This window comes from Canis lupus, chromosome 30 (genome assembly GCF_003254725.2).
Source record: "Canis lupus dingo isolate Sandy chromosome 30, ASM325472v2, whole genome shotgun sequence".
Classification (NCBI taxonomy): Eukaryota; Metazoa; Chordata; class Mammalia; order Carnivora; family Canidae; genus Canis; species Canis lupus.
Genome location: NC_064272.1, coordinates 28,071,430 through 28,089,992, shown reverse-complemented (window position 1 = coordinate 28,089,992; position 18,563 = coordinate 28,071,430). Strand labels below are relative to the sequence as shown.

Here is an 18,563-nt window from a genome sequence, read left to right as displayed (position 1 = left end):
CAGAGGAGGACTTTGCAAAGCCAAGGGTTAGCCTCAACTGCCTAGAGACAGATGTGATTACTAATGAGCTTCTCGGCTTTTTCCAAGTAAGAAGATAGTCTGGGGTATCAAGGTTCTGTGAAGTAAGGGACTCTTCTCCGTCCCTCTTTGCTGCAGAAATTCTCTGGATTCTTAAGAGATCTCCAATGACCTAGTTCAAGTAGAAGTCAAGCAACAGAACTAAATATTTTTGAAAATTCCTTTCCTATAATAGGGATTTAACTTAAAAATCTTGCTTTAGGGATGCCTGGGTGGCTCAGTGGTTGAGCCGTCTGCCTTTGGTTCAGGTTGTGATGCTGAGGTCCTGGGATCAAGTCCTGTATCAGGCTCCCTATAGGGAGCCTGCTTCTCCCTCTGCCTATGTCTCTGCCTCGGTGTATCTCTCAAGAATAAATTAATACAATTTTTTTTTTTAAGAGACAGGCAGAGGGAGAAGCAGGCTCCATGTAGGGAGCCCGGGATCAATGCCCTGAACCAAAGGCAGATGCTCAACTACTGAGACACCCAGGCATCCTAATAAATAAAATCTTAAAAAAAAAAATCTTGCTTTAAAAAACATGACAATTCTGTGACCTAGTTATTATAATACAGAAGTATATATATTCCTAATCAAATAACATTCTCCAAGATTTAAAAGAGGCATTTTGAAAACCATCTCATATACATACATACGTACATAGCAATAAGAAAGATGTAGTACTGTCCTTTAATACCAGCCAGATCATAAAGGAAGTGTTCTGAAAGTAATCTGAATGACTACTGGTGTTTAAATAGCATTTATCACTTCATATTTATGGAAATGCTCCTAAAGTATGTTCAAGAGCCAGTATCCAAGATATGTAAATAATTTATCAAACTCAACACCCAAAAACAATCCAGTCAAGACATGGGCAGAAGACATAAACAGACATTTCTCCAAACACAACCTACACATGGTCAACAAGCACATGAAAAAATGTTCCACGTCACTTGTCATAGGGGAAATACAAATCAAAACCACAATGAGATACCATTTTACACTGGTTAGAATGGCTATTAACAAGATAGAAAATAACAAATATTGGCAAGGATGTGGAGAAAGGGGAACCTCTTACACTGTTGGTAGGAATGCAAACTGGTGCAGCCACTCTGGAAAACAGTGAGGAGGTTCCTCAAGAAGTTAAAAATAGAGCTACCCTCTGACTCAGCAATTGAACTACTGGGTATCTGTCCCAAAGATATAGATGTAGTGAAGTGATGGAACACCTGTACCCCAATGTTATAGCAGCAATGTCCATGATACCCAAACTGTAAGAGTGGAGATGTCCTTTGACAAATGAATGGATAAAGAAAAAATACACAATGGAATATTACTCAGCCATCAGAAAGGAGGAATATCTATCAATTACGTCAATGTGGATGGAACTAGAGGATATTATGCTGAGTGAAATAAGTCATAAATAGGAGAAAGACCATGATCATAGGGTTTCACTCATATGTGGAATATAATAAATAGCAAAAGGGACCATAAGGGAAGGGGCAAAACTGAGTGAGGAAAATTTAGAGAGGAAGACAAACCATGAGAGACTTCTGACTCTGGGAAACAAAGGGATTACAGAAGGGGAGGTGGCTGGGGGGATAGGGTAACTGGGTGACAGGCATTAAGGAGGGGGCATGATGTGATGAGTACTGGGTGTTATACTATATGCTGGCAAATTGAACTTAAAGAAAAATTAACATTAACATTAAAAAGAAGTATGTTCGTGAGTTGAACAGACTGCCGAAAATATGATTTTGTTTAGTCTCCCTAGCAAATGTTAAACAGTGATGAAATTCCCTCTTCAGATTAATTCATCATTCTGGAGAGTCAGCATTGGGAGGCCTCTTAGATGTTTTTTAATCTAATCCTTATGCAATGAAAAAGTATATCCCACAGGTTCCACTTCAAATTCAGATTAGAAGCTTGCTTCATTAAAACGGTCACTGTGGGGGGGGGGGGGGTCCCTGGGTGGCTCAGTGGTTTAGTGCCTGCCTTTGGCCCTGAGCATGATCCTGGAGTCCCGGGATTGAGTCCCACATCAGGCTCCCTGCATGGAGCCTGCTTCTCCCTCTGCCTGTGTCTCTGCCTCTCTCTCTGTGTCTCTCATGAATAAAAAAAAAAAAAAAAAAAACAGTCACTGTGGGAAAATTCCTTCTCAAACTCAACCAAAATCTGCCTTCTAACTCAGTGATTCACAAGTGAGGCAATTTTGCCCCCAGGGAGCATTTGTCAATATCTGTAAACATTTTTGGTTGCCATAACTGGGGGTAGGGTACTTCTGGCTCTGGTAGAAGCCAGAGATGCTTTCTAACACCCTACAATACATACAAGACATCCTTCTATCGCCTGCCAACAAAGAATTATCTGATCCCAAATGTCAACAGTGCCATTGAGAGACCCTATTCCAACTCCTGCTTGTTGATCCTAGGAAGGCTTTTGAAGAAGCACAAGTCAACTATTTTGTCCCCATATGTGGCACATTTTTTAAAAATGTAATTTTCTGTATTACTCAGATATTGCCACAAAAATGGTGTGTAACAAATGACACCAAAAGTTTGTTGTTGTTTTTTTTTAAGATTTTATTTATTCATGAGAGACAGAGAGAGAGAGAGGCAGAGACATCAGAGGGAGAAGCAGGTTCCATGCAGGGAGCCCGATGCAGGGCTCGATCCTGGGACCCCAGGATCAGGCCCTGGGCCGAAGGCGATGCTAAACCGCTGAGCCACCTGGGCTGCCCCTGCTCATCATTACGAAAAATATCTCTGGGAGTTTTTCTAGGAAAAAAAAAAGAAACTAAACACAAAAAACACCAAAAGTAGTTTTTTTTTTTAAGATTTTATTTATTTATTCACGAGAGAGAGAGACACACACAGAGAGAGGCAGAGACACAGGAAGAGGGAGAAGCAGGCTCCATTCAGGAAGCCCGATGTGAGACTCAATCCCGGGTCTCTGGAATCACGCTCTGAGCCAAAGGCAGACGCTCAATCACTGAGCCACCCAGGCATCCCCAAAAATACCAAAAATTAAAGGCAGCAGTGGATAAAGAAAATAAGGACTGACTCATACGTGAAGAAGAAACAAGGCCTGAAGAGAAATGAGAAGCAGAAGGCATCAGCCTGCCTGAGCCATGCAGGGGTCAGCAGGCACTGGCCATTTGGCTGTGCGGCAAAGGAGATAGCAGGGTCTCAGAATGCGGCCTGGAACATATTTGAAGGAGCCACTAAGTCCTAGAGCCACAAACTGAATCATTCTTTCAGCCAAACTCAGTGAAGCAATCCACTGAGCTGCCTGTTTGCAGGCTATGTGATGGCTACCTGTGCTTTGCATAAGTGGTAACATATCCCAGGCTACTTAGTCTCTAACTGGCCAAGATTTAATGAAAGGACAATCCAACATAATTTTCCATTCTCAGTTACTTGAGCAGCTTGAAGGAAAGACCATTACACTACTGATATAATGAAAATACAAAATGGAAAAAATATTTGATGACAACACTGATGACATACTACAGCATATGGAATACCCCTGTGTCATAAGCAGTGGCAGTTATGATAATTTATTATAAGAAATTAAGATTCTAATTCATTCAGTAAAGAATAAGAGTTGCATATTAAGCTCTACTGTTAAAAGTTTTTTTTGTATCATTAATAGATGTTATATTTTTTCTTTAAAAAAAAAATTTTATTTATTTATTCATGAGAGACACAGAGAGAGGCAGAGACATAGGCAGAGAAAGAAGCAGGCTCCTCACAGGGAGCCTGATGTGGGGCTCGATCCCCGGATCGGGATCACACCTTGAGCCAAAGGCAAATGCTCAACCACTGACCCACCCAGGAATCCCGATGTTATATTTTTTCTACCACTTTGGAATTAGTAATGTAGTTAATCAAGATAATCTGGCCTACAAAGAGCTTTCATTTAGAAGTCTAAGCATGTAACAGACTTGACATAAAGATTATACTTAAAGTATCGTGGCAAAAAAATGAATGAATGAAATAAAACCTCACTGGGTTACAATATCAAGGATTTATTCTCATGCTCATTGGTCTAAAAGGTTGACTGTGCTTTGGCTGATTAAGGCTGGGCTCAGCCTGGGCAGCACTGCTGTAGGCTACTGGTACAGGTGGGTTTGACTCCTCACTGCAGCTGCAACACAGGTCTGCTCTATACATGTTCATTCTGAGGTCGAGGTCAAGTGGGCATTAACTATGTAGGACATGTTCTCATGGCACATGACCAGAGTTCAAAAGCACAGACCCAACCATGCAAGTGGTTTTTTAGCTTCTGATTTACCTTACATTCACCAATTAACCAACTGAAGCCACATAACTGAGTTCAATCTTGGGGCAGAGAAGTACATCCAGGCCACCATGAAGCCATATAAGAATGTGGATGTATAATTCTATAAAAGGGAATGACAAATTGGGACAAAAATGTAATATCCTATATTCCTCTTACTCCTATTTTCCTTCAAGTTCAACATTCCTTTTCCTTCAATCAGTCCTCTTAAGACATGGTTTCTAGATCTTTCATCATACTCACAAGTTCTTTTGTACCAATTTTAGTTCTACAGTATTCCTGTTAAACCACAATGCTCCGAACTGAACATGATACTCCACATGGGGTCTGACCGGTACTGATTTCTCCTAGTGAGTGGCTAAAAAGCTTACCTTACCTAGACAGGAACACTGCCTAGAAAATGTAAATGAAATGATTTGGGGAAGTTTTTTTAAGATTTGAGAAAGAGAGAGCACGCGCACACACACGCATACATGAGCAGGGGGAGGGGCAAAAGGAGAGCGAGAGAGTCTCAAGCAGACTCCCTGCTCAGCAGGGAGTCCAACAACTACTACTATAATGGCAACAACATGATGCTTGAGCTCAGGACCCTAAGATCATGACCTGAGTTGAAATCAAGGGTCAGTCAATCCATTGAGCCACCCAGGTGCCCCTGATTTAGGGAAGTTTTAAAAATAAAATATTAACTACTTTCTTATTGAGTACTAAAGATATTTTTCTTCTAAAGCATAAGAGAGGCAATTCAGAGTGATAAATCCAGATTCCACATAAAGAAATTATCCTCTAAATTCTGTTTTTTAATTTCAAGAACCGAATTCTCTACCCCGATAAGAACAAATTCTCTTTAGGCCATTTTACAGTTTATTAGATCACTTAAATATATACTCTCTAAATTAATTTCATTTAATTCATTACAACTCTGAGCTAGGTATTACTTTTGTTCTTCCTGAAAGATAAGGAAATTGAGGGGTAGACAGAAGTCCAGTACTTCCTTTGTTCAGGGAACAATGTTTTTCTTACCTCTAGGCCAGAAGGGAAACACCTCTTCCCTCCATCTGGAACTTTCCTCCCTGACAACCTCCTTCTTTTGCCTGCCTTACTATTATTCATCCTTTCAGTTTCTACTCAAATAGCACTTCCTCCACAAGCTGTGCAGAGTTTTCATTTTTTCAATCGATATTTGAGACCATGTAGTGTTAAAGGACTCCAAAAGGTGCTGGAGTGAACAAAACACAGTTCTTGCATTTAAAAGGCTTAGCATCCAGCTTGGAGAGACAGACATAAATAACTACACAGTTGACCAATTAATTACAAGTGCAGAAAGTACTACAAAAAGAGAAGCACCATATCACCTGAGTGTGAGTTAGAGCTTGACTTTTGTGAGCTCATGGCTCTTCCTCATCATAGCATTTATCACACTGTATAATAATTAGCTTTGTCTTTATTCCCCACTATGAGTGGAAAATACAGGCATTAACTAAATTGTATTGTTATAACTTGGTATAACTTCTGTTTACTAAAAACACTAATACTCATGTGTAGAATGAGTGCTTAAACGATCAAATGGACTTGCCCAAAATACTAAATTAATGAACAGGAATAAGACTTGAACTTAGGACTCCAATTTCCATATTTTGCCTTTATATAGCATTAATAATAAATGGTAATGATTCTAAGAAAAGGTAATGCCAGCCTGGTATGCAACTACAAATAATAATTAACTTAAACATACATATTTATAAACTATGCCTACCTGTAACAAAAAAAACCTATGTACACACAGGTATCACAGTATATCTCTGATACTAACATAAATATACTAATTAGTGACCCCATAGGCCTATTTATTCTGTACTACTTAGGCATTTGTAATGAAATATGTTAAACTAACATATAAACTTACAGATTTAACTGACAAATTAAAAATGAGCTCATGCCTAAATAAGTGGTAACAACAGCAGTTATAAATAATACATATAACAAACACAAATATATACATATATTTATATATATATATATATATATATATATATATATATATAAAAATAAATTTGGGGTTATTTTAAAATGCAATGAAAAGTAATTTCTTAAACTTAGAATTCAAAGTTTATGCTCCAAAGAATGATGCTACAACAAATAAGAAACTCTTGCATATGGTAAACTATTTTTTTTAACTATAAAGTAACTGTATACATATATATTCACAGCATGGTCAGCCTACCATCCTAACAGCTAAAGACATTAAAATACTTTATTTTCTTTTGAATAATGAATTTTCCCTTGAATTTAAAGAAACTGCAAACACAACCCTCAAACTGCTAGCACACTGTTCTTTCACTTTCTTCCAAAAGAATCATTTTAAGCTAGTCTTATGAAAGGGAATTAGCACCATCTAGTGAAAGAAGCTAGCCAAAAAATAAATTCCATTAGGGGAATGCTACTTGAACCAAAGGAAAATTGCTCATGTAGCAGTATAATAGACCACTTCCAGAAAATATAGAAAACTGTAGCAGTAGTACCCTGTACCCTTCTGATTATGTTTCGTTCATTTATATTGGACTCTCATAGAGAGTTAACTATTAACATTACATTTATTATAAAAACCTAATATTCAGGATGCCTGGGTGGTTTAGCAGTTGAGCATCTGCCTTCTGCTCAGGGTGTAATCCTGGGGTCCAGGGATCGAGTTCCGCAGAAGGCCCACTGCGGGGAGCCTGCTTCTCCCTCTGCCTATGTCTCTGCCTCTCTGTGTCTCTCTCATGAATAAATATAATCTTTAAAAAAAAAAAAACACTAATACTTATTATAATCCATCAAAAAACGGTCAGAAATGTACTAATTATGGAATGCTTAAAATGAAAAAAATTTGCTTTGTTGGAGGAACCACTAAATAATTCCAACCTATGAACTTGTAGCCAGATGTAATGAGCCCTGACTTAGTTCTTAGAAAGGAGAAACCTTTGAAAGTCATTACACATTTTTGTACAGGGAAGATCATTTTGGAGACTCCATACAGGATAGATTCATACGAAAAGTGTGTTGAGGAAAGACTAACCAGTTGAGGGTTGGTGGAAGTCATCTAGACAGGAGATTCCAAGGCCTGGACTAAAATAAGGAGCAAGAGTCTACTGGGTTTAAGGATCACTATAACAAGAAGGATGACTAAACTATTGTAGCAGTTTTTAAAATCTGACTTACCTTCCTATATCTGGTTCTACTATTACCTTAAACTGTAATAAAATACTCACTTTTTTGGGGTCTTATTTTCTCTACTAGAGAAATAGTATTCTAGTAGGGTAAGCTCCTTGAGGACAGAAATTTCTTCAATATTATTAAATAAATAATATTTAATTAATAGAATATGCACATGGGGTGAATTAATTTAATAATATAGCTTGTGGAGATAAAAAATACAGTGGCATTTTCTTAATACTATTTTTAAAGATTCCTCTTGAAAATTTAAGAGAAATTTTACATTAATTATGTACACTACCAACTCTCAAATGGATGATCACTGCATCATGATGACAATTTTTACTTGGTGAATGAAAAAGCAGTTTGAAATGAGTTGGTCCTTTTATACTGCATCTTTGTATAAAAAGGGCAACTCATCTATTTTATTATTTTTTCCCCTTAACTTCTTTTTTTGAAGAATATAGCATGATTCAGTTTTAAATATTCAAAGCAGGAAACCATTAATTTTTTTCAGATACATTCATGAGAATAAAAGTTTCATGTTTTACCTTCAAAACAAAACATGTATACATGTTAAAAACCCAATTTTCAAACCTAGGGAATTAATAACACAAGATCAGAGAATTAGTTACCTGTGGAGGAAAAACAAAGAAACAAGGGACTCTGTTAATGTTCTAGTTCTTAAGAAAAAGAGAAGATGGGTTGTTATTATTTAAATTATATATTTAAATATACATTTTAGATGCATAACATTATATTAAACTAGAAAGCATTTTTTTCTCCTCTCAATTTCAAAATTCAGTTATACTGCCTATCCTGAAAAGGGGCCAAGATGACTAATTAAACACTAGGGCTCATACTGAAGATAAATACAAACCAATACAAATCAAAAAGCATACAGCCTATAAAAATTCACATATAACACAACTACACAACACTATTAATATAGTAAAATAAAAAAATTATATATGCTAAATTCCACCCTAAAATTATAAAATACTCTCACCAAAATTTTTATTTTCCTATGTCCTTTACTTCTGATGTCTAATAGTATTTTGCCTTTAGAAGGTATCATATAAATTTATATTCACTCAAATTCCTAAGCCAGAGACCTCCTATACAAATGATCATCGAGACCAGAAGACTGAACCTTCACAACTAGTAGGCACATACCTGAATTTAGGAAGAACTGGGGAGAGTCTCCATGAATGCCCACTGTGCCTGGTCCCAAGGAGTCGGAAAGGGTATTTACAAAAGCAAATACTCCACTCATGATTCCAAAGCCCAAGCCAGAAACTAAAAAGGAAGAAACACATTGTTAGACCCTTTTCATGCTATGATTTCTCTTCAAATCAAGTTTCCAAGGACTAGAGAATACTATTTTGAAGGGGAAAAGGCACAGAGACTGTTGGAGAAGTAGTGGAAGGCTGGCTCAGGGAAGTTAAGTGCTTGGCTAAATGATAAACAGGGGATAGTGCAAAAGTAAGGGAAATGAACAGTGGAATATAGCAAAGAAATGAAAAAAGAAAATTATTAGAAAGGCACAGAAACAATATGTGAGACCGAGGACACAGTGCTGAAGTTTTGGCTTTGGTTTATGATAACAGTCTGTAGAATTAAGTTTGAGGGCTTAAAAGTAGAACTGAAAGGGATGACTGTGTATCATAGAAAGTAATCCCTGGGTCAAACTAGGGTGATTCAATTTAGGGATCTAGATCTAATATTTAAAACATAATTTTGAAAGAAAAACCTGCAGAGGTATTAACTGCATTAATATGAAAAGTTGTCCTACTACAGCCAAAGTCATGGTAACCACCCAGAGAATATAACAGTAACATCACTCAAAAACTATTAACTAAAGTATATGCGTATTAAAAACTCAACTTTCAAACCTGGTTAATATTTAATGGACATACAGATCACCTATAATTACTTCCCTTTACATAATGGTCCTGGAAAGCTAGAAATAAACAACGCACACCAAAAGGCAAAGGCAAAAATAAAATACTATTTAAAATCTACAAAGATGAGGCACCTAGGTGCCTCAGTCTGTTTAGTCTCTAACTCTTGATTTCAGCTCAGGTCATAATCTCAGGGTCCATGGGATCAAGCCCCATGTTGAGCTCAGTGCTCTGCCAAGGAGTCTGCTGGAGCTTCTCTTTCTCTTCCTGTCCCTCTGCTCCTCCCCTCAACCTCCACTCCTGCCCACAGATGCATGTGTGCACCTGTACACTGTCTCTCTAATGGGTAAATTTATTTTTTAAAATAATCTACAAAGATATAAAAAATAAAAATGGTTTTTATTATGTCAAGTCTGGTTTTTTCACTTAATGACACCATGCAGTTCCAACTTACCATAGGCTAGCAACCGCATAGAAGGTGTTGTCTCATCTGGGTTTATACTCTTCAAACCCTCACTGGCTTTTCTAAAATAAAACCATAGAGTTTTTTTTAGAGAGAAAGCAGTATATCAGGAAAATATGCAAGATATTTCAAAATCTAGACACTTACTAAGGCTCCTGATCAGGTTATACTTTACATCTAAAATATATTTAAATAACTTTAACTATAGAGAGTGGATGGTTACCCCAGGAGAGCTGGCTGGGGAGATGGGTTAAATAGGTGATGGGGTACACTTGTGATGAGAACTGGGCGATGTATGGAAGTGTTGAATCACTGTATTATAGAAATGAAACTAGTATTACCCTATATGATAACTGGAATAAAAGTAAAACCTAAAAAAATAAATCAAATTGAATCCATTTAAACAAAACTCAGCAATTTTTCAATTAACTAAAATCAACTAAAATTTTCACACAACTCTTGCCTTTTATCTGACTTTTGACATAGAAGAGAAAAAATAAGAAAAACATAAGTAAACAAGCCACCAGGGATTGAATTAGTAAGAAAAAAACCAATGGTTCTGACTACTTTCTGAGCTCGGTAAATATTTAATTCAATATCCTATGGCCTCTTATCACTTCACATTTTTCTCTCCAGAGTACTATATCTTCAATCCCAGTTTGTTGGTACTTTGTATTATCTTCCACATAGGCTATAGCTATTTTGCTACTCTCTCTTTTACCTTTCACTGCATAGAACTTAAGTTATACTCATTCTCCAAAGTCTCATTGAGTCAGCAGCTTCTCAAAGAATTCACCTCTACCAATGATTGGTAATCGCTAATCTCTCCTTACTCTTAAATCCTAGAATGCTCATCGTCTGAGCCCTCATATGGGTAATCATATGGTCTTCAGATGATAAAATATTCTACAGATTTGTTTCATATTCCAATCAGGCTTCAGGGGAGAATTAATCAGAGGAGAATAAAATGCTACCTTCAGAAAAGGAGATAAATGAGTATCTATATTAAACGTTAGAATACTGCTCAGTAAGAAATGATCTTCAGAGTGATCATATTTGTACTTCTGTTGTGAACAATTCATAAACTTGAGTCCATGCTCCCATGCAGATGTGTTAAGTAGGAATGCAAAGTGTGGCTGTCAGTTCTACTACTGTCACTATTTGTTGGCTAGAAACTCTGCAACAGTGATCCTGACTCAAAGGATATTTACATTATATTTACAAGAGGGTATATTTGTTAAAGCAATAAAGAAACCAAATACTTTAGATTGAGTTTTCACTAAGTGCTGAAACAAAATGAGCTAGGTTAACTCTAACAGTAGGAAATTAACCAGAACATATTTACATTCTGAGTATTGTGTTAATTTAAATTTCAAGGTATGAATATTCAATATAGTTGGTCTATTAATTACATAAATATATAAATATCATTGATTACTTTAAATTAAAGCAATGCAGAATTCAGTCAAAATAATAAATATAATGAAAAAGGCCTTTTGCTTTTCTAGACTTGAAAGAAACAATTTGCCACTTCAGAGCTCTCCATTTAGAAGTATTATTTGGTAGGAAGGACATTAATCAAAACTTAAGTGGCTATATCATCTTATATCATCTAGCAGTAACCAACTAAAATGTTTCATTTTCCTAAATAAAATAAAATAACCTGTCATAGGAATATTGTTAAAGACTAAAGCTTAGAGGCATATATGGCAGTAATAATCTCTATCAACAAATGGACATAATGGTACAACAAAATCAAATTGGGGGGATTTGTTTTATATAAGCTGCTCAATAATGATTAAAAGCAAAGTACTGCTATCACAAATGTATGAAATACATAAATTCAAAAGTTTAATAAACTTCTTCATTCTGTGTTGCAAGTTTGTGAGAGGGAAGGTCTACAACATTAACAGTTCTCAATGCTAACGTTAGGATGAAAAAGTAGAAAACACCATTAGTTTCCATGTTCCTGATGGATAGAACACATGATTGATGATGACAGTGTTTTTAATTTGACCATTTTACTGAAGTGGAAAATTCTCTGTTTGCATTTGTTCCTCTTTCCAAGAACAAAGAAGAAAAAGTCCAATTTTTAAAATATAAATTTTGTGGGGCACCTGGGTGACTTAGTAGGTTAAGCATCTGCCTTTGGCTCAGTTTGTGATCTCAGGGTCCTGGGATGGAGCCCTGTGTCAGGCTCCCTGCTCAGCAGGGAGTCTGCTTCTCCCACCACCTCTGCACCCCACCCTTGCTCATGCTCTCTAATAAATAAATAAAATCTAAAAAAAAAAAATTGTAGTAATGATTACCTTAACGTTTTTCTATAAATGGAAGATTTTCTAAAATAAGGAAACATGGTATCAGCATTATAAGACAAAACTGGATTAAATTACAAAAGCTTCAATTCAAGCAAAAAAAAAATTTTTTTTAAGATTTTTTATGTATTTATTTATGAGAGACACAGAGAAAGAAAGGCAGAGACACAGGCAGAGGGAGAAGCAAGCTCCACGCAAGGAGCCTGATGTGGGACTGGATCTCAGGTCTCCGGAATCACGCCCTGGACTGAAGGCGGCGCTAAACCGTTGAGCCACCCAGGCTGCCCCAAAAAAGATTTTTTTAGAAGATTTTATTTATTTGAGACAGAGAGAGTGTAAGCACAAGCAGGGTGAGGGACAGAGAGAGAAGCAGACTCCCTGCTAAGCAGGGAGCCTGATATGGGGCTTGATCTTAGGACTCTGGGATCATGACCTGAGCTGAAAGCAGATGCTTAACCAACTGAGCCACCCAAGTGCCCCAAGGCAAAAAATGTTTAATGTATGTTTTAGGCAATGTATGCAACCATAATTTGGATTTTTAAAGAAATTACTATAGGAACGTCTATCACTTATGGCTACACGCCAGTTTCTTACAGTACAACTCTTTGCTAGGCAGAAAGTTACAATTTGTTTATTCATTCTTCAAGATGAAGTACTGTTCCCAAGGCCTGACCCATGAAATAAATCTATATTAGACTGCAGTGATATTTTGATTAAATTCCACGTGTGTAAAAAAAGTGCTACAAATTGTCCACATTTAATCTTGGCACCAAATTCAGATAGCAAAAAATATGACTGCAGCAGTACTTTAAAGAAAACCTACTTTGGAAGTAGAGAGTTAAAATATTAATTAAACCAAAGTTTCTATATTTGAATGTAGTGCAGCATATGAGAGCAACTTAAACGTATTTATGTCATGAATAAGGTATCTTAATAATTCACAGACTTATTTTAACATACAACTACATGACAGCCAACATGTCTGAAATCTGCTAGAAAAATACTGTACAATAATCCAAAGGCCTGGTGAAGATACATTTTGCAATGGCAAGTAGACAGACACCTGTTAACAAAGGTTTGTCCTATTATCTGATTGCTAATTTCCAAAGGCCTGTTCAGAGGAATAAACATGGTTTCCCTAGAAGGCTAAAGAGGCTTCTTTGAACTTACTTTGAACTTACTGAACTTACTGGCTTCTTTGAACTTACTGGGCCTTGATTGACCTCCCCATATGTCCCCAATTCCCCACTACCTTCATTAAAAATGGCAACCTATGTTCAGCTTGTAGTCCTTTAGAACTGTAGGACAGTACCAATAAAAGGATCTATTCAAATTCTAGATAGAATACACACACAAAAAAAACAGATGGTAAACAGATGGTAAAGAACAGCAGATTTAGTCGTTCCACGTAAGTTGGATTTTAGAACCTAAAGTCCTAAGGGGTTATTTTTAAGATTTTATTTATTTGAGGGACAGAGATAGTGACAGAGAAGGCGAGAGAAAACATGAGCGGGGAGGAGGGGGAGAAGCAGACCCCCAGCTGAGCAAGGAGCCTGACACCGTGCTCAATCCCAGGACCCTGAAATCATGATCTGAGCAGAAGGCAGATGCTTAGCCGGCTGAGCCACCCAGGTGCCCCCTAAGGGGTTATTAAACCCATGTCCCTAAACTGTGAAAATCTATTCAAAATTGGGTCTCTCAAAATTAGAACCAACATATGTGAAAATGCAAAACCAACATGAGCCAGTGATATTGCCGACAGGAAAAAAAACCAGTGCAACCTGAGCCCAAATAAGTGTACAATGCCCAGGGGCACCTGAGTGGCTCAGTGGTTGAGCATCTGCCTTCAACTCAGGTAGTGATCCTGGGGTCCTGGGATCAGGTCCTGCATTGGGCTCCCCACAGGGAGCCTGCTTCTCCCTCCGCCTCTGTCTCTCATGAATAAATAAAATCTTTTTTTTTTTAATAAATAAAATCTTAAAAAAAAAAAAAGTACAGTGCTCAAGCAAGGGTGGGAAAGGCGACTGCTCTCTGTACTGCTTCGACCACAGCAGGTTACTGTGGGGCATCCTAAGCCCAGGGAAACTCCAGTTAATAACAAAAAGTGGCACGTTGACTGACAAAAGAACAGAGAGGGAAAAAGTTTAGAAGCCTCATCTATGTCTTCTGAGGGCCAGGTGAAGAAATGAGGTATGTGTAACCTTGAAAGACACAAGATGACAACCACGTAAAAGATTTATTTTGGCTATGTGGAGCACAGGACAGAAAGGGGAAGATTTTGATTACCTTAATATCTTCTACAGTTAAAATTTTGGAATGAAAGTAACTGCTGCATACCAGAAACATTCAACCACAGCTGACTAGATGGTCCATCTGTTAAGGATTGTATTCCTGTGGAAACTTAAATTAACTGTTCATATTTGGTTGTTGCTCTTTAACGTTTCCAGAAATTGATGGGAATTTCATTTTTAAACCTTTCCTAAGACTTTTGCTTCTAAGCACTGGCTTCCTGATTTGCTATTTGTAATTAAAATTACTTCATTATTAAATTTCAATACCTGTTATTAAAAGCAACAAGTAAGGGGGTGCCTGGGTGGCTCAGTCAAACATCCAACTCTTGGTTTTGGCTCAGGTCATGATCTCAAGGTCAAGAGATCTACACTCAGCATGGAGTCTGCTTGTGATTCTCTCCCCCTCTGCCCCTTACCCCCTGTCTCTAAAACAAATCTTTTAAAAAAGAAAAAAGGGCTAAGTAGGGGCATCTGGGTGGCTCAGTCGATTAAGCCTGTGACTCTTGATTTTGGCTCAGGTCATGACCTCAGGGTCCTGAGACAGAGCCCTAAGGTGGGATCCGCTAACTGGGAGCCTGCTTAAGAATCCTGCTTTCTGCCCCTCCCCTCTTTGTGAAATAAGTAAATAAAATCTTTAAACACATCAAGTAAAAAATATAGAAGGCCCTGCATACTGGCAAGAACAAATTATCAGAAGCCTATTACAAGAGATGTTATTGAGGTTTTCTCTTGGCAAAATGTATGAAATTTGTGGTATGCCTTAATTATCTCATTTGCAGAATTACAAAAGGACACTTATCACTTTATTAAGCCTTACTACGTACTCAAAGCCAACCTCATGACTGCCTGAAAGAAAATAGTTCCAAGTTCAAACTGTGTTTCAAATCTGTGGTTTCATATGAGATCCTCATGGATCCTACAGGTGACCTACTTCCTGGCCTGAAAAGGGAACCATGGTTTCTTTTTAAATATATTTTTCTATTGTAGATATGAAATATCACAAAATAAACTCCTGCTTTTCCCTAATGCAGTCAAAATAATGGCAGGCATAATCTCCATAAGATTTATTTATTTAGAGTGATGGCAAAGAGAAGCAAATATAAATTCTAAGCTAGAATCGTTTTTCTTGTTTCAGTGACTATTTCTCTAGCTTACTTTTCCACAGGGCACATATTATCTTCTAGCATATAATGTATTTTCTTATTCATCCAGTGTTGTCTCTTTCCACTCTAATATAATCTCCATGAAGACAGATTATCTTTTAATCATCATGTATCCCCAGTGCCTAGGATAGTGCCTGGCACTGAGTAAATTTTCAAGAATATTTTTTGAATGAGTGAAGAAATGTCCATAAGCTAAAATACTCAATATTTGCAAGCCACCTGGGTGGTTCAGTTGGTTGAGCCTCCAAGTCTTGATTTCAGCTCAGGTTATGATCTCAGCATTGTGGGATCAAGTTCCATTCCCTTGGCAGGGAATCTGGTTCAGGTTCTCTCTCTCTCTCTCCCCCTGACCACCCTCCCCCATCACGCACACAGTCTAAAATAAATAAACTTAAGAAAAATACTTGTATTTTCAGGCTGGAAATACACAATCCCTTGACTTTCAACTCTGTATGAAGGCACAGACTCTCAAATGCCACACTATATTAATGTTTCAAACTACTAAATCTAATTCAAGTATAAATGGAAAAAAGGTAAAGCAAACATTTTACTTACTTTAAAAGTTTATAATACACAAACCGAAACAGTTCTTGGATAAGGACTGAGACTAACACTCCCAAGATCAGCAGATATTTCTGTATTGGTCCATCTTTGTTGGCAGTAATGGTTCTTGCCACGAACCAAAAAAGGGAGGAAAACAGCAGAGACACCAACCAGAAAAAAGCTCTGAAAATTAGAGGGGGGTAAAAAGCATAATGAATAGGATTAATAATGATTTAAAAGTGAAAAAAAAAACAAAAAACAAACAAACCTTACTTGAGAAGGAAGAGATTTCCTGACTCTTTAATAAAGCGGAGGGGGGAGTCCTCATAAGTGATCCCTTGGATTAATTGTTCTTAATGGTTCATTTTCCCTGGTGAGATGAACATGCAGTCCAAAAGCAATGTGAGGTTTTTCCTAACAATCATTTTTTTTTTTTTTTCCAGCGGCCCTGCTGCTTCTAAGTACACCTGCAGACTATCTGCCAAGGACTGTCTGGCTGGAAACTTGGTTATTTGCTGCTACTCTCCCTATTTAATGCTTTAATCCATATATAAATATCTCTTCCCCCCAAAAAACATCCACATCTCTATGAACACAGTGATTAGCATAAAATTCAGAGGTTGAAAACCTGTTGAAATCTAAGCGAGCTTTCCAGGCCTGGCTTGTACAACATACCTGTGGATTTTAATGATTGTAACGACACGCTTTGCAAACCTTTTGCCCAAATCTCCATTTGTTTTCAAATGACACCTGTGATGCAGCACTTTCAGTACTGAAGCAGCTCAGAAAAGGTGGTTATCACCGGCCTACCACGGCTGTTCCTCCTCGTACTAAGCCTCAAGGGTGGATGGAGGGGGCCGTGGGAAGCCCCGGAAACGCTGCCAGACGCGTGAAAACCGGGATTATGACCACAGTCGCCGCCAGAGTTCACTATTTACCAAGCTCCTGCAGAGATGCACTGACAGGTGCTTCCGTTTTCACGGGTTTCCACCCTCTGGGTGTACACCTGGATCACCTGGGGAGCTTTAAAAGAAAAAAATCCGTAGCCCGAAGCCCGCGCCCTGGCCGTGGCGAGGCGGCTGATCTCGGCAGGGCTGGGCCGGGGCGTCGTTACGGCCCCGAGGCCCCGGTGCTAAGGTGCTCGCAACCCCTTCGGGGTCGATTACAGACGCCCGTGACAGTCCGACGGAAGCTAGGGACCCCCTCCGTAAAATAAAACACGAATATTTAAGTTCACCCACAATTTTTGATACGATTTTAATGGCTTCGGCGCAGTCAGGCGCCCCGCAGCCCGCCCCGTGGGGTCCCGCCGACCTCGGAGGACCCCGGGCGCCGGGGCGGGCTCGCGGCTCTCCCCGCCGACCCTCCTCCCGGCCACAGCCGACAGGGTCGAGCCGCTGGGGGGGGGGGGGGGGGCCCGGGTCCGGGGTGTCCCGGAGCAACCGCCTCACCCGATGATGAGGAAGATGACGCGCAACGGCTCGGTGGCGATGGTGAAGATGTAAAGCGCCAGCGCGGGCCCGAAGGCAATGAAGGCGCAGCCGAAGAACACAGCCGCCGTCATGGCGACCGCGGGAGCCGGCCCGGGGGCCTGGCCAGGACGCGAGCTGCGTCGAGCGCCCACGGAGCCGAGCGGGGCGCGGGGCCGCCGGCGGGGAGCGGCGGAGGGGCGGGAGCAGGGGGCTGGGGAGGGCTGGGAAGGGCTGGGGGGGCGAGGCGGGGCGCCGCGGAGACTGGGGGGACCGGGCGGAGCGCGGCGGACGGAGCGGGAGGCGGTGGGGGCGCTGCGGGGCGGGGCGCGGCGCGGCGGAGAGGGCGGGAGGGGGAGGAGGGGCGGAGGGAGGAGGAGGGGCTGGAGGAGGGGAGGGGAGGGGCGGGGCGGAGCGCAGCGGGGAAGGCGGGGCTTTGAGGCGGGACGGGCCACGGGGAGGGGGCTGGAGCGGAAGGGGCGGAGCCTGCGGGGTGTGGAAGAGGAGTGGAGGGGCGCGGCGGAGGGGGCTGGGGGCGGGGCGGGGCGGGGCGAGGCACGGCCGGGGGGACTGGAGGGGCCAGAGGGAGGCTGGATGCTGGAGGCGGGGCTGAGCGGGCTGGGCTGGGCGGGGCGACGGAGGCTGGAGGCAGGAGGCAGGGGCGGGGGCGGGCGCCGCGGGGCCGAGGATGCTGGAGGCTGGAGGCGGGGCGGAGACGGGGCGCGGCGGAGGGCGGAGGGCGGAGGGCGGAGGGCGGAGGGCGGGAGGCGGGAGGCGGGGCGGGGCCTCATCGCCAAGCTCTGCGCCCCACTTGGCGCGTGGGGCCGCCCAGAGGCCGAGGCCGCGTTGGGTGGCGGCTCTGCGGG

General features: G+C 40.3%; 1 protein-coding gene and 1 long non-coding RNA gene across 3 annotated transcripts in view; one reads left to right on the top strand and one right to left on the bottom strand.

Moving 5' to 3' along the window:
- The window catches only part of LOC112675802 (uncharacterized), a 43,761-nt gene extending 26,297 nt beyond the window's left edge, over positions 1-17,464 (top strand). Inside the window, exon 2 of the long non-coding RNA XR_003146074.3 lies at positions 16,672-17,464. This is a non-coding gene — a long non-coding RNA (uncharacterized LOC112675802). The remainder of the gene's footprint in view (positions 1-16,671) is intronic.
- The window catches only part of APH1B (aph-1 homolog B, gamma-secretase subunit), a 33,760-nt gene extending 15,877 nt beyond the window's left edge, over positions 1-17,883 (bottom strand). Inside the window, exons 1-4 of one of the 2 annotated variants that reach the window (XM_049104131.1) lie at positions 17,680-17,883; positions 16,241-16,411; positions 9,908-9,978; positions 8,726-8,848 (exon numbers count right to left, since the gene is read on the bottom strand). In XM_049104131.1, coding sequence (XP_048960088.1) covers positions 8,726-8,848; positions 9,908-9,978; positions 16,241-16,411; positions 17,680-17,792 — 478 coding nt within the window. In that variant the 5' untranslated portion in view covers positions 17,793-17,883. The remainder of the gene's footprint in view (positions 1-8,725; positions 8,849-9,907; positions 9,979-16,240; positions 16,412-17,679) is intronic. The other variant, XM_025472577.3, reaches the window with a different exon arrangement.
- Between the last annotated feature and the right edge of the window lie 680 nt (positions 17,884-18,563).